The sequence below is a fragment of the Rhea pennata genome, chromosome 2, assembly GCF_028389875.1.
Source record: "Rhea pennata isolate bPtePen1 chromosome 2, bPtePen1.pri, whole genome shotgun sequence".
NCBI classification, from domain to species: Eukaryota; Metazoa; Chordata; class Aves; order Rheiformes; family Rheidae; genus Rhea; species Rhea pennata.
The window spans coordinates 101,143,754-101,156,818 of NC_084664.1; the positions used below are offsets into that span (position 1 = coordinate 101,143,754).

The 13,065-nt window shown below is 39.8% G+C and overlaps 1 protein-coding gene across 1 annotated transcript; it reads left to right on the plus strand.

Moving 5' to 3' along the window:
- The first annotated feature begins 1,925 nt into the window (after window positions 1-1,925).
- LOC134136299 (serpin B12-like) lies at window positions 1,926-12,041 on the plus strand. Its single transcript, XM_062568087.1, has 8 exons — window positions 1,926-1,969; window positions 5,895-6,069; window positions 7,432-7,545; window positions 7,866-7,997; window positions 8,838-8,955; window positions 10,223-10,365; window positions 11,337-11,507; window positions 11,637-12,041. Exons 2-8 carry the CDS (start codon window positions 5,902-5,904, stop codon window positions 12,039-12,041), a joined length of 1,251 nt encoding a protein of 416 aa, XP_062424071.1. The 5' UTR covers window positions 1,926-1,969; window positions 5,895-5,901.
- The last annotated feature ends 1,024 nt before the right edge of the window (window positions 12,042-13,065 follow it).

Below are 13,065 nucleotides of genomic sequence, written 5' to 3' on the forward strand. Positions count from 1 at the left end.
TAGAAGTGAGGTATCTTAGTGTGCTGTAACAGCAAAAATTGTATATAGGGAAGAAGCAAGTTGGTTCTGAAACTTGCAAAATACTTTGTACAGCCAAAGTGTGGGAAGGGCAAGATAGTACTGGGAGACCTTTTTTTCTCCTTTCTCCCCTCACTATGAACAATATTGTATACATCCCATGAACCCAAAGCCAGTGTTGTGCTTAACAGGAAGAAAGCAGAGTATAAGAAAAGGACAGAGTTCCCAAGGCTGCAAAGCCAAATGCAGGCCAAGAGGTGTCTATCTTGACCACTGAGTTCAGCTAAAATAACCTGTTGTTGTGCCTGAGCTCAGTAGTGCTGATTAAGGGTATGAAATACTGTGTTGGTGCATTTTCTTACTTCCCAACTCTTTAACTCTACCACACTGCATGTTGGGGTATAACCTATGTGATGAGCTACTCTTAGTCTCCATTTATTGTTAATTCTAAAGATTTAAAAGAATACCCCCTGGCTGGGGATTTCTGCTACAGTCCAAGGAAATCTTTTTCCCTCTCTAATTAAAATCCTTCGATACACATTAAGCTCACTCCTTACCCAAGAGAGAGAAATGGCTGTAGGCAGCATAAAAGCTCACATTATCATTCATTTCCTCTACCACTGCAAGCAAACTCAGCTTCAAACGAGGTTTCTCTGAATCCTGGAGTGAACTCTGCGCACCTCTGCATCCAGGCCAAACCCCACTAAGTGCAAAAGGGACTACACAGAGCAGTGCAGCTATGCATTTGCAGGATTAAAGACCAGTTTAAATGCCAGGGTAACTTGGCATTACAAGCAGGAGATGTTGTCAATAGCCTGCCAAACTCGTTGGACAGTTCGGAGAGAAATACTCTTAGCATATTGCTGGATAAAGGTTACCCCCATCTTCTGCAGGAAATTACACGCTGATGACATTTGCATTAAATTACAACATAATGCTACCATCAACAGTTTGTTAGAGGCTGAACTTTCCCACAGAAGAGTGGGAGATTTTTAAATACAGTATTCCCGAGAACGTGCTCCAGAGCTCAGCTGTTGTACTCTTCATTTAACCTCTTCAGGCCAGAAGGTAAACAATTCTTTTTTTCAAAAGTAACTTGTGATTTTTTTGACAGATCCAAAGGACTCCACATATTGGTAAAGAAAACATCATGCTTACAGACTGGGAAAGAGAGGGAGATATTTTTTGGTTTGCAGGCAGCAAAAACCACTGTTAAAAATTAAATGACTTAAGAGCTAACACAAAGTGCACTGGTCTTCAGTGGGACTTGGATGAGAATTTAGGACACATACCCAAAGCTGTGAATCTAAAGATATCTGCCTAAATTTCACAGACTTTTGAATCTGAAATTTCCCTGGCGCTTCTCTGCCCATTCAGAAAGCTCTGCTTCTCACAGCACAGATCAGCTCAGTGACTTATGCCAGAAAGTCAATGCTTTTCAGCCTATGCCTCCAGAAGGGCTACAGGACAGGCTGTTTCAGAGCATCCCTACCTATTCTGGTAGAAACGGGATTCACGTGAAATGATGGTGCGACGACACTGGCAAGGTCACCCCAAAAGTGGGAGATGTAGGTTAATTTGCCTTTAGCAAGTTTTCACGATGTGGAGGAAAGAAAAAACAACAACTCTATTCACTAGTGCAGACAGAGGGCTTGCAATTCTTTGACTGGATACTTGGGCTTTTCCCATGTATCCAGATCCCTGCTGCAGGATTGTTTATGTTAATAAACATTGACTTTATGAAATAAGGAGGGTGGAGTATATTTTGGAATCTGTTTTGTCTGGGGAAACTAGTCTTCACTACAAACATGTCAGCTTTTGGATTTGGCAGCAATGTTTAAAGCTGGCTACACAGCGGTACAACAAATGAGTTGCCAGTATACAGCCCAAAACAGGCCAGTGTACATCTTGGCTGTTTATGCAGGAATAACTGTCCTAGAAAGAAGCAGAAAAGATACATCCTGAAGGTATTGATGCAAAATAATAAAAGCACCCAGAAAAGCCCTCTCCATCATAACAGTGGCATCGTGAGAGGCTAAGTTTTTTGGAAAACAAACTTGAAGAAACTTCTCTTGAAAATTATTTTGTACTAAAATGTACTGGTTTTTAATTTAAAGAATATTACTTTGGAAATGTTTTGCATCACATGGGAATTATTAGAATTTTTATGTTGTGGGAAATTATGTTTTACGTTTATGCTATTTTCTTTTTCATTCTAAATCAACACGGATACATTTGAAAATGTCTTTTTGTATGAAAGGCCACGAAAAAAAGGTCACTTCATCCCATCATAGATTTTTTCAAGTGAGGAGACTGTATTATCTCTAATGTACTCCTTTTCTAGGATAGGCATATGTTGTGGCCAATTCCCTCTTCCTTTGTTTATGAGAAATAAAGGTGTATTAAAACACCTTAATGGGAGGCACACTGAATAAATAAAATTTATGCAATGTGAATTATCATGAGGCATCAGAGAAAACAGGTTACTTCTTGTTTAACCTTTTATTAAATACAACATCACATTCAAAAACAAGGCTACAACTCTCCTAGGATCTGCACGTTATTTATTCCCTCTTCCTACTGACTACATGATATAATCTACTACTCTTATTGTTTGTAATAGCTTTGAGTACAGCTTTCTATTCTCTGAGAGTTTCTGCTTCAATATCATCTACCTCTAGCCTAAAACAAACTGTAAAGATACAAATGAATGTGAATAGTCACTGAGCCATGGAATAAGTTTGTCGTTAAAACGTTTCTGCTATGCGGTTTCTTCTGAGGGCAGCTTTTTTCCTGAATACCTCCTTCCTCTTCTCGCATATATCAGCAGCAATTTCCATCCACCAGATTTTGTTAATGCTACTGAACCATAATGAATCTCACTTCAGCAGCTGTAAAGCTGTAGCCTTCCTTGCTGTCCCAGCACTATTGCTAATGTTCTATGCAAATATTTTGGCTAGCACAAAATGGCTCCTATGACCTTTCATAAATACTTCTTTTGATCTTATTTGCTGTTGTTTCCACTCCAAGATCTTTTAAAAGTAGTATTTCAATTTGTTCTTTAGTATCCAGATGTTCTCTGATCTCCACTGCCCTCCCAGTAACAGTACCACTCTCCCTGGTGAATACTTACACAGAATGTGCACACAACACAGAATTATTTACAGATTTCTGGCTGTCGAATTTAGATTAAGAAAGCTTACTAAATCCTTTCTCTTTCCAATAAGAAAGTTCCTCCTCCGACACACATGTCCATTGCTTCCACTGTAGCTTTGGATTTCTAAGGCAGCCCTCTAACTAGTTCAAACTCAGAAAGCCGTAGAGTCAGCCTTAAGGTTTGCACCTCCGTGTCACACTGAGGACAGTCTGCTTCTTTTCTAAAGGAATGGCACTTCTGTGCTCCAGACACTCCCTTTTAAAACCTGTTTCAGGTCTAGGCACTCCCTCAGCGCTTGGCAGCCAGTTCTGCCCCTGCAGGGTGAGGTGGAGATGCCTCCTTCTTGCTGGGGAAGTTTCTTCACTCTTTTTTTTCTCCTTGACTCCTTTTGAGATCTGGACACACCTAGAATAAGCCTCATGACCTAAATTCGCAGAAAATGATCTTCCTAGATTCATTCTACATCCTTCACAAGCTGTGAAAGTGGAGCAATACAAAGTTCAGCACTAAAGTGGTTATGGAAAATTATAAATCTTAATGAAAGTAGAAACAAAGAAAAATGGTTATTTAGTGCAATGTCTTTTTCTTATTGGCAGGATGATTGCATTAATGAAAGCAAAATGAAAATAGTATATCATACAGAGACATGAACAACAAATCTATTATTCTAGAACAACTATTTTCAGACTTAATAAGATATAATTCATCTTTAATTTGTTTGTTTAAATTACCTTTTGAGTATATCTCCTTTGTTTTGTTCATTTACGTTAGATCTTCATATGAAGTATCTCTGGACTCAAACAAATGCCTCATTATGAAACAAATACGAACTTTTGATTTCAGTATCACAGCTTTTTTCCACAGATCATCAGCTAGAAAGATGATCAAGCGGTGATTATTGCTGTGCCCTTCAGCTCTTCCAAGCCAGTGGGGTAATCTTAGTGACTTAGTGACTTAGCCTATTTTTTTTTGTATGCTGAGTTCATTTCCATTAATTATCAGGCACTTGCTGCAGGCTAAGATGGTTTGCACAGCTAATTGCTGTATCTCAGCTGAGCCTCAGTAAATAGTCATGCCACGGCAACATCTTCTGGTGCCTGTGCCCCAACTGTGAATGCAAAGTTCATATCTGGCTCATGGCTGAGGGAGAGAAAGCAAGTGCTCTGCATCTCTGAGGAAAAGATGGGCCAGTTTGAGTAGATCTTGGGGTTAAGAAAAATCTGTGAAGGGCAGGCTCACTGAGAGGGGAGGACTCCATGACCCATAGAAGATCCAGGGCCTCAGTGGGAGAGTGGGTGCAGCAGGAAACCTTGGCTAGGAGGGGATGGGAGTTCCCGATGGCAGCATCCTTCCCAAGAAAACTTCCAGCTCCTCAGTGGCCCTACATCCCTCTCAAAATGGCTGCTGGACACCAACCAGCCATACAATGGCTCTACTGATGTAAAGTCCTGGAGTTTGGCTTTCATCTACTGGATCTCACCAGCCTCTCCCCACCTGCAGCCTTCTGGTCCTGCAGGAGACATAGGGACCTTCTTTCTATACCATGGCTGTGTACTTATTCCTAAATAAATTATCATTCCAGCACAAAAGACAGAGCTATTTGTCTCGGTGTCTGCAAGAAGGCAAAACTGTGTGCTTTGCTTTTTTGACATTTTTATGGCGTGCTGTCAAAGATATCATTTGTTTGACATAAAAAGTGATTTTTTTTCTAGTATAATATTTCTAAAAAGCTCATGTTCTCCCAGTGTTATCGTATTGCAGCTTTGCAACTCCTTCCCTAAAGGGCAGGTAAGGATTTCCTAAAAACTTTTCTTCAGACAGCTTTCTACCTGCATGGTCTGAATTGGAACTTGATCTCAAATTGGTCTTTAACAGAATGGATTTAACATAAATGACCTATAGGAAAAGTATCAGACTGTGGTATGTCTAGCATGGGAAAAAAGCAGTCACACAGATCTTGCTATCATATCACCAAAAAGGAATCTACAGCTTTTTTTTTTTTTTTTTTTTTTTTTTTTGGGGGGGTGGCGCTATTGAGCTATTGCTTTGCTTGGAAACACAATTGTTTATCCCCTCTGCATCTGTGGTTTCTGGAAGGTACATGAGGAGAGAAAAAGTATATTACAAATTGTTCGTGTTTCCATTTGTAGTACAGTTTCCACAGCTGTTAATGAACCTTTATTCATATGGAAAAAACATCTAATTGATAGTGATTTTATTTTTTTAAAATCTATCATTTGAATCCCTCAGATCAGAACTCAGGCTACCAGACATGGTTATGTGCCTGTTTAGTTTGTAACCCTGTGACTAATCATACCTTTTTATAAGAGGAGAGACTTGGTATAATTGTAAATGTCAAATCACTATGTCCTAATACAGTCTGGAGGAGGAAAATGTGAATTTTGTTTCAATACCATCACCTCTCTCATACAGAAGAACTAAGATACCTTATGGGATAAGACAGAAAAATAGTCCTTTCTGAGTAATTCAACATATGATGTGAATGTGGATCCCTTCTCCACACACTGCTGTGTCCTTGCTCCCACCATGGAGCATGGAACACAGATTTGTGTGCAAGGTTGGCTGCTTTAACTCCCAGAACTTATCAAATTTGTGTAATTTAGCAACCCGTTGTGGAACAATCTCAGTGTGACTTTGCTAGGCTATGAACTGCATTACATCTCCTGTTTTTTCTTTTTCGTTCTCAGTTAGCTACTCTCTTTACAATGGCCTCCATTTCTAGATCGATCACTGAGTTTTGTCTTGGCCTTTATAAAGAATGCAACAAAAACGCAGAGGGCACGAATATCATCTTCTCTCCGATGAGCATCTCTATTGCCCTGGCCCTGGTCGAGTTGGGTGCAAAGCACAACAGTGCTGCTCAGATAGAAAAAGTGAGTATTAATGAAATGTGGAGATGCCTTCACATAGCTTGCTATTCCGTTAAGGCAAGTGTTGAGCATCATAGCACAACATGTGTGCAAGATGTGTAGGAAACAGGCCTGAATACTTTTGTATTCAGTGCTGCCTGTAAAGCATGTCTTGCTGCATTACCATCCTTGCCATCTGCTTGCACGAATCACCTCATGCCCCTATTCAGACTCAAGAATATGGAGCAAGAGCTGAGTGGCAGGAGGTGACAGGCAGGGCACTCTGGCATTCCCCCAGCCTGCTGCCGGAATATCAGACTTTGTTTCAAAAGGAAAGTCAGGTTTTTCTCTTGTGGTTGCAATGGGAATCCTGAAAGTGTGGGTAGGTAGTGGGAAGAGATGCAGAAACCTGAAATGATTGCAACTGGATGGCAGGAAGTGTTAGCTCATTTATCATCTTATGACATTCAAGTGTCAAAATGTCTCACAAGAGGAGTTCCTGGAGACCCAAGGGGGCAGGATGGGATGCAAAAAGCCACCCCTTTTAACCCCAGACCTGTCTTGCACACTAGTGCAAGTTCTTCTTTCTGTAATTTTTTTAATGTTCCCATGAACAATGAAAGACCAATGATCTTCAGGTATAGGTTCTTGTCAGTAGCTGGGAAACCATCACTGTCATTGCAGATCAAGAGTGTTCACACATGAAGATTCACTCACAGTGGCTCTGGCTAAATGCTGGTAGCTCTTCATTCATGACATCCTAACATTGCCACATGCACAGTCTGACTGCTGGGTTACCCTCAGACATGGTTTCCTTATGAGATTCCCAGGGACTCTTGTGCAGTTTGGGAAAGTGGTGGGAATCCAGACTTGCGAACAAAAAGATTAACACTTCGTATGCTTCAAAATTATTGTTATGGAGAAGCTGCTGGAAATTATTCAGCTCAGTGTTTGCACATCAGAAATACTGACTGATTTCCATCAAAATCACTGTGGTTTTGATCCTTCTCCAGAGCTGAGATAAAGAATTATTGCCAAAGGCCAATTTTCATGTTCTCAAAGCAAATTACCTGAGGCAATTTTTCATTTTGAAATATAAGCTAACTGTAGCAATAGAAATACAAATCAAACGTATTTTAAGTTAGTGGAGACTAGTGTTTTGAGGGATTAAACCTAAGTTCTTCTTGTTCCCTAATATATGAATGTAAATTTGAACATGAATATATGAATACTTTCAAGTTTGACTTTTCAGCTTGACTGAAGTTGAAAACATTTCTTTTAAAGATCTTGGCCATTTTTCCAGGACAGTATATCAAATCTTTTAAACAAGGAAAAGCCTTTTATCCCACTTAAAATTGCCACAATTGCTGACATCTTTAACTGCAGGTGCTTCACTTGAGGAAAGCTACCGAAAGAGTGAGCCTTGGATCCATGCCTGAGAGCACAGCCCCAGCAACTGAGGTGGAACAAAGCCTGGAAAGACAGCCTCACTTCTCACGGGTATGTCCTTGCAATGGGTAGTACAGGAGCCTTCTCTCCCCCGCAAGGTAGGTAACCAGGGTTATATTGCACTGGAGTCTGCCACTGGAGGGAGTCAATGCTCACCCACACAGAGTTCATCCATTGGGAAATGCATCATATGAGGCATGAGAAGCTTTGATATTAACTTTGGGGAAAACTTGGTCCTCGTCTGAAGGAGAATCAGGCTAAAGCTTAGGTTAGCTGAATTTAAAAATCAGTAAATGTAATTAATTAGGATGCAAACTAACAACCAATGCTATATTGAAGGATTTTTTTTTTTGGCTTGTTAATGTTCATAGTGTAGCACAGATGGGGAAACTCACCATGAAGAATTCCATGCACTGCTTCTACAACTACAAAACCTTGACAAAAGATATATTCTGAGCCTGGCCAACAATCTGTTTGTGCAACAGGAATTTGAATTCCAGCAGGTAAGTTAGTCATATCTGCTAAGTGCTGTGGCTGGGCCCTCTAGCCCTCCCGTGATTGCAAGCCTCACTGTTGCCCCCTCATGCATGTTTTAGAGCACTTTGTATCTTCCTTGTAGCCTTGTCTCCTGGGGCTCATGAGAATAAGACAGGGGTATCAGCTTTTAATTCATTCATTTATAAATAAACCATTGTGGAGAGCAGTGGCTGCAGTGCAAAGACAGAGCAGGAGACTTTTCCCTTTTGGCATACACCTACACTCAGTAACTTGTGTTACTGCAGCCAAAACTGGCCTACCCAGCTGCCTGTGAGTTACTTGTCAGCTTGCGAGTGGAATGGCTGGGACAGTGGGAAGCTTAGAAGGGGTTTAGCATGTAAATTATTACATAGCTTCCTGTGTAGGACTTCTTGACTGAACTTTTATTTCTGTCTTACTGAATGCAAGAGCTGTCTCTAAACTCTGTTAGCATGAGTATCTTACTAGTCACACTTTCACTTCGCTGTCTGTTATTTCTGTTGAATGATTTGGATACTTAACAACGCTTGCATCTTCTCTATTTATGTACTTGTATCTGGCCTTCGGCTATGCAGTTTTCCATGGAAAGACACTTTCTTGTAGCTTTCTTTTTATTAACTTTTTTGGCTTATGCAATAGAGTAACTAGTTCTTCTTCAAAGACTCTGCATAAACTTCTGGTAGCTGATGTTTCCAATGCTTATTGGCCTTAAGTGGCCAATAAGACCCTCATCATTTCCAAAATGGTTCTGAATGACTGATTTTTTTAAAAGAGGATAACTATTTTGCAGAATAGACTAAATTCATAATATTTATTTTACTTTACAGCAATATTTGATGTGCACTAAGGAACTGTATGGAACAATACTGCAAACAGTTGACTTTCAAAATGCTCTTGAAGCGACCAGAGAAAAAATTAACTCTTGGGTTGAAAGTGAGACACAAGGTAAAACAAAACAAAAGAAAGTCACAGCCAACTATCATTGCCTTTTCCCACTACACCAACAAAACAAATTCCAGGGTAGGAAAAGCAAAGATTTGTTCCCTTTTCTGAGCATTCAATCCTGTATCCTTTAAAAACAATTTATTTTCCCATTCATATTTGAAATGAAATATTAGAGTAAGTTGTCAGTCAAACTATTTCTGAATTAAAAGTATATTTGTTGTCAAGTACTTTGATATTCCTACCTTTATGTCCAGCATGATACCCGCAATAATACCTGTAAGGCCTGAACAGAGTCTCAGATGCCTTCATTTGCTTCTGCAAATACCCACTGCTTCCACAAATATCTGGTACAAGGTTCCAGAGGATAGAAGCTGTGAGTGTCACTGAGAGACTGGGAAAAGCCTGTGAGGGAAGGAAGATGACCAAGAACCTGGTTATTAGTAGAGTAATACCCACAAAGATGAGGGATGTGGCAGCTGGCAAGATGCACTGCCACAAGTAACAGACAACCAACTCCTCCCCTTAACAAGCTGGTAGGGGCCACAGGCTCTTACTGATTAGAGTAAACATGATATATGCCACTTTCCTCTGGTTTTGCCAAAGCTGAAGCATCAATTGGATGATAAATTTCTAAATCTTCTGTGTGGACATAAAATAGAAATTATCAGGGGACAGGTAAAGATATTTTCAGCCTTCTGTAATTTCTAAGTTGCCCGTTGCCTGACCAAATCTATGCTTGTACTGACAGAGTAGCCTGTGACTGGTGTGGGAAAGAGCTGCTAAACCCATGTGGCTCCCAGAGGAGCCCAGGATTGAAGGCCACCTCGCATAGTGCAAGGAGCAATCACTGCTCTGAGCATCAGCACAAGGCCTGTGGACCTGTCAGCTCCTATTTCAACCTCCACGATGAAAGTCAAAATCTCTGCAGCCTATTAACTGCTGCACTCGGTATAAACTGAAGGATGCCTTCATGTAAACAGAAGGATGTGATTAATCGTGCTGGCTCCTTCTCCAGTGGTGAATGTCACCCAGCACATATGTATCATCACTGATGGCCAGTTCAGCAATGCCACCTTCCCCTCTAAAACAGACTAGTAGCAATGTAGAGGAATATACCCCATTTGGTTGCCTACGTTATCCATGCCCTTTGAATAAACAAAGAATTGGATTTCTAAGTTTCCCCCAAACAGGTTCAAAGACAGATAATTGAGATTCAATCCTGAATATTATGAATAGCTGACATGTACTCTCTGAAATTTTCCTTTAGGTAAAATCAAGGAACTCTTTGCCCCTGGTGTGATCGATTCACGTGCAGTGCTGGTGCTGGTGAATGTAATCTACTTCAAAGCATCTTGGGAACACAAATTCGAGGAGAAAAATACAGTAGAGAGAGATTTTAGACTGAATCAGGTACGTCTGCATTCTATACATCTTAACGTTATTTGTTCCACATACTGTAGCACATATTGCAGTATTGCATATTGTATGTAGCACATATTGCAGCGAGTGTAACACAGAGGCACAATGCCTAGGGGTTTCACCTGCTCTGTGAATGAGATATGGGTGCACTTCAAAGTTAACCTGTTTCTCATACTGACTAAAGATAGAAGATTTTCACAGAAAAGCATAATCCTTACTGAAAAATGCACAAGACATAAGTTGCAAAAACGCAGTTTTGCTTTGATGACTGAAAATATATCAATGCTGGAGTATAGCCTCAGAGTATTTTTTATTTATTTATAGAATTTGAAAGATTGAACATTTGTTTTAAATATATTTAATTTTTAGCTCTTTTTTTCTACCATAAGGTTATTCTCTTCATTATTTCACTAAGGTGTTGTCAATGGGCTTCCAAAGTTAAATATTTAACAAGCACATTCTCCTAAGTATTCTTTGTGGCATTTAAGTCTAATAGATACTATCAAAAAAGACAGCTAAGAACATTTGCTTTCATTTAATTCAGTTCTGAAGAAGGAAGAAATACAGAGTTTGACCCTACACTGGGACTCAGCAGTCTGATTCTTGCAGTGTCATCTTTTCTGTATGCCAGTCCAAACTAGCCTACTGGCATATGTGCAGAGGCTTTCAAATCTAGCAAATAGCAGCCTATTTGAAAGTGCAACACTATTAAACCACTTCACCAGATGTTTAGTTACAGGGAAATTGGGTTTTATCAGAGTATTATCCTCTTCATTTATGTATGGCAAAGCTGACGTTGTGTGTCACTGTAGATAACAAAATAAAAAAAACCCAACAAAATAAAAAAAAAAGTTTAGCCTAATAATAATTACTACTGCAAACCCTGACTACTGATATTGTATCTGAAGTTTAAACATAAGAGCTGTATTGCTTAGCTGAATATATCATTTTCTTTTAAATAGAATGAGAGCAAACCTGTGCAGATGATGTATCAGAAAGGCAAGTTTAAATTAGGCTACATTGAGGAGATTGGTGTTCAGATCATTGAACTCCCATATGTTCAAAAGTCACTGAGTATGATTATCCTGCTGCCAGATGACATTGCTGATGGATCTACCAATGGTCTGGAACAGGTAAGGCTATCATAGACTGTGGTTGAGTTGGTGTGAAAGTTGGTTAGACAACCAACTAGTTAAAGCTGGATAAAGATCATAACTTTCCAAAGCTCTCCACCTAATTTAAGCTCTTTTTTCATCTTCTAGATTGAAAGGGCAATGACGTACGAAAAGTTAGTGCTGTGGGCCTCTTCTGAATATATGCATGAGGGAACTGTGGAAGTGTACCTCCCACGATTCAAGCTTGAAGGCAGCTTTGACCTCAACTTGTTCTTACAAGCGATGGGGATGACTGATGTCTTCCTTGAATCAAAAGCTGATCTTTCTGCAATGTCATTTGCAAAAGGTCTGTTTCTGTCAAAGGTTGTCCACAAGACCTACATAGAAGTCAATGAGGAAGGCACTGTAGCAGCAGGTGCTACAGGAGCTGTCATTGTAAGAAGATCTCTTCCCTTCACTGAGGTGTTCATGGCCAACCACCCTTTCTTATTCTTTATTAGGCACAATCCCACCAATACTATTCTTTTCTTTGGCAAGCTCTGCTCCCCTTAAAAGCACGGCTATTTTCTAGCATTGTAAGAAACACTTAGATGGAAATCAGGAGTAATCTCCAATGCATTCTTAATCCTTTAACAGCCAGCTTGTGTTTCAAAGTAATTCACTGTAGACAGTTTAGCTTAGAACCAGGAGTTGGACACTCCTTGAATGGCAGATTTTGACCTGTATTAACACTATGAGTAAGTTTTGCCTGAATCTTGTTGGATTTGAGGAATATTCTGTTTCCTCAAGTCCTACATACACTCCTGTATCTCTTACAGTTCTCCAGCCCAGACATGAAGTGTAGAGCAGCACCTGACTGTCCTTGCAAAGGTGGAGCTGGTACCCTGCTGTGTGTGAGAAGTAGTCTGTAACACTTTTCAGTAACTGCTAGTAAAAATGGAGTAGCCATGCCCCATATTTTTTGACTCCTAGCCATCTGGGTCCTGGTCAACAAAAAGGTGCTTTTGCTTATCCACATTCTGTAGCTGTAGCAAATCCTTTGCACAGAGGAGATCTGCCTTTGATAATTTCCTTTTCTGCAGCAACAGTTGCAGGAGATACTCATTTACAACAAATATACCTATGAACTAAAAACTGTACCACTTTCTCTCCAGTGATGTGTCCTGGATCTGCCTTTGTGTTATTCTGAGCTATATAAAAGGTTTATGCTAGAAGCAGCTGTGGCTTTATTAATTTATTTATATGTAAATCTAGGTAAATGTCATCTTATGAACTGGAAGTATGAGGAATGTACTTGTGCTCCTTTTGTGAGTCCTGTTTTTTTTTTTTTTTTCAGGTGAGTCTTTGTTACTAGTGTTGTTTTTTGTGATAATAGACATAGGAATATTCTCTAAGGGAAAGGCCGCATTGTATCAGATGCCTTAGATCACAATGCAGTAAAAGTGCTGCAGAGAATAATTCCTTGAATGTAAACACGATTGAAGAAAGAATTGTCATTACTTTTATCTCTTTGAGGGCCCAAGAAGTAATATGCAGGAAGACATGTAGGAAGCTTATGGTAAAGCAGAAAATTAAC

Bases quoted from the DNA above. Each gene is read 5' to 3' on its own strand.
- LOC134136299 (XM_062568087.1), top strand. From the start codon at position 5,902: ATGGCCTCCATTTCTAGATCGATCACTGAGTTTTGTCTTGGCCTTTAT. The intron at 8,956-10,222 runs GTAAAACAAAAC...ATTTTCCTTTAG, and splicing joins GGTTGAAAGTGAGACACAAG to GTAAAATCAAGGAACTCTTT. The intron at 11,508-11,636 runs GTAAGGCTATCA...TTCATCTTCTAG, and splicing joins CTACCAATGGTCTGGAACAG to ATTGAAAGGGCAATGACGTA.